Source organism: Merops nubicus, unplaced genomic scaffold (assembly GCF_000691845.1).
Source record: "Merops nubicus isolate BGI_N331 unplaced genomic scaffold, ASM69184v1 scaffold1829, whole genome shotgun sequence".
NCBI classification, from domain to species: domain Eukaryota; kingdom Metazoa; phylum Chordata; class Aves; order Coraciiformes; family Meropidae; genus Merops; species Merops nubicus.
In genome coordinates this window covers 1,361-2,331 of record NW_008628804.1, presented here as the reverse complement: position 1 = coordinate 2,331, position 971 = coordinate 1,361, and the positions used below count along the sequence as shown (strand labels likewise).

The 971-nt window shown below is 61.7% G+C and overlaps 1 protein-coding gene across 1 annotated transcript in view; it reads left to right on the top strand.

The window, feature by feature from the left end:
• LOC103779135 (alpha-actinin-4-like) overlaps positions 1-676 on the top strand; it is a gene marked incomplete at both ends in the record, with an annotated part of 4,011 nt that extends 3,335 nt beyond the window's left edge. Inside the window, 2 exons of the mRNA XM_008946753.1 lie at positions 233-379; positions 517-676. Of these exons, the coding sequence (XP_008945001.1) occupies positions 233-379; positions 517-676 (307 nt within the window). The remainder of the gene's footprint in view (positions 1-232; positions 380-516) is intronic.
• Between the last annotated feature and the right edge of the window lie 295 nt (positions 677-971).

Genomic DNA, 971 nt, shown 5'->3' with positions numbered 1-971 from the left:
TCGGGGGCGACTCAGAAAAGGTTCAGGGACACCCAGAGAAGGTTCAGGGACACTCAGAGAAGGTTCAGTGGCACCCAGAGAGGGTTCAGTGGCACCCAGAGAAGGTTGGGTGGCACTCAGAAGGTTCAGGGGCACCCAGAGAAGGTTCAGGGACACCCAGAGAAGGTCAGGTGACACCAGCAAGGCCAGCTGGCACCCGAGGGTGCTCCTGAGGCCTCCTGTCCCCTGGCAGCACATCCGGGTGGGCTGGGAGCAGCTCCTCACCACCATCGCCCGCACCATCAACGAGGTGGAGAACCAGATCCTCACCCGGGACGCCAAGGGCATCAGCCAGGAGCAGATGCAGGAGTTCAGGGCCTCCTTCAACCACTTCGACAAGGTACCGGAGCCACCGGCCCCCCTCGGGTCATCCCCCAGGGTGAGGGGGGTGCTGGGGGTCCCTCGGCCACCCCTGAGACCTTCTCCCCGTTGTCCCCTGTCCCCCTGACCGTGTCCTCTCCTGGGCACCCCTGGCAGGACCACGGGGGGACGCTGGGCCCGGAGGAGTTCAAGGCCTGTCTCATCAGCCTGGGCTACGACGTGGAGAACGACCGGCAGGTACCTGCTGCTCTTCCTCCTCTTCATGCCGTGCTCTTCCTCCTCCGCGTCCCATCGTCTTCCTCCTCCTCGTCCCATGGTCTTCCTCCTCCTTACCTCATAGTCCTCCTCCCGTGGTCTTCCTTCCCCTCCTCCTCCTGTGGTTTTCCTCCGTCCAATCCTGTGTTTTTCCTCCTCCTCCTCATCTCGTGGTCTTCCTCCTTCCTCCTCCTCATCTCATGGTCTTCCTCCTCCTCATCTCGTGGTCTTCCTCCTCCTCATCTCGTGGTCTTCCTCCTCCTCATCTCGTGGTCTTCCTCCTCTTCATCTCGTGGTCTTCCTCCTCCTCATCTCGTGGTCTTCCCTCCTCCTCATCTCGTGGTCTTCTTTACCTC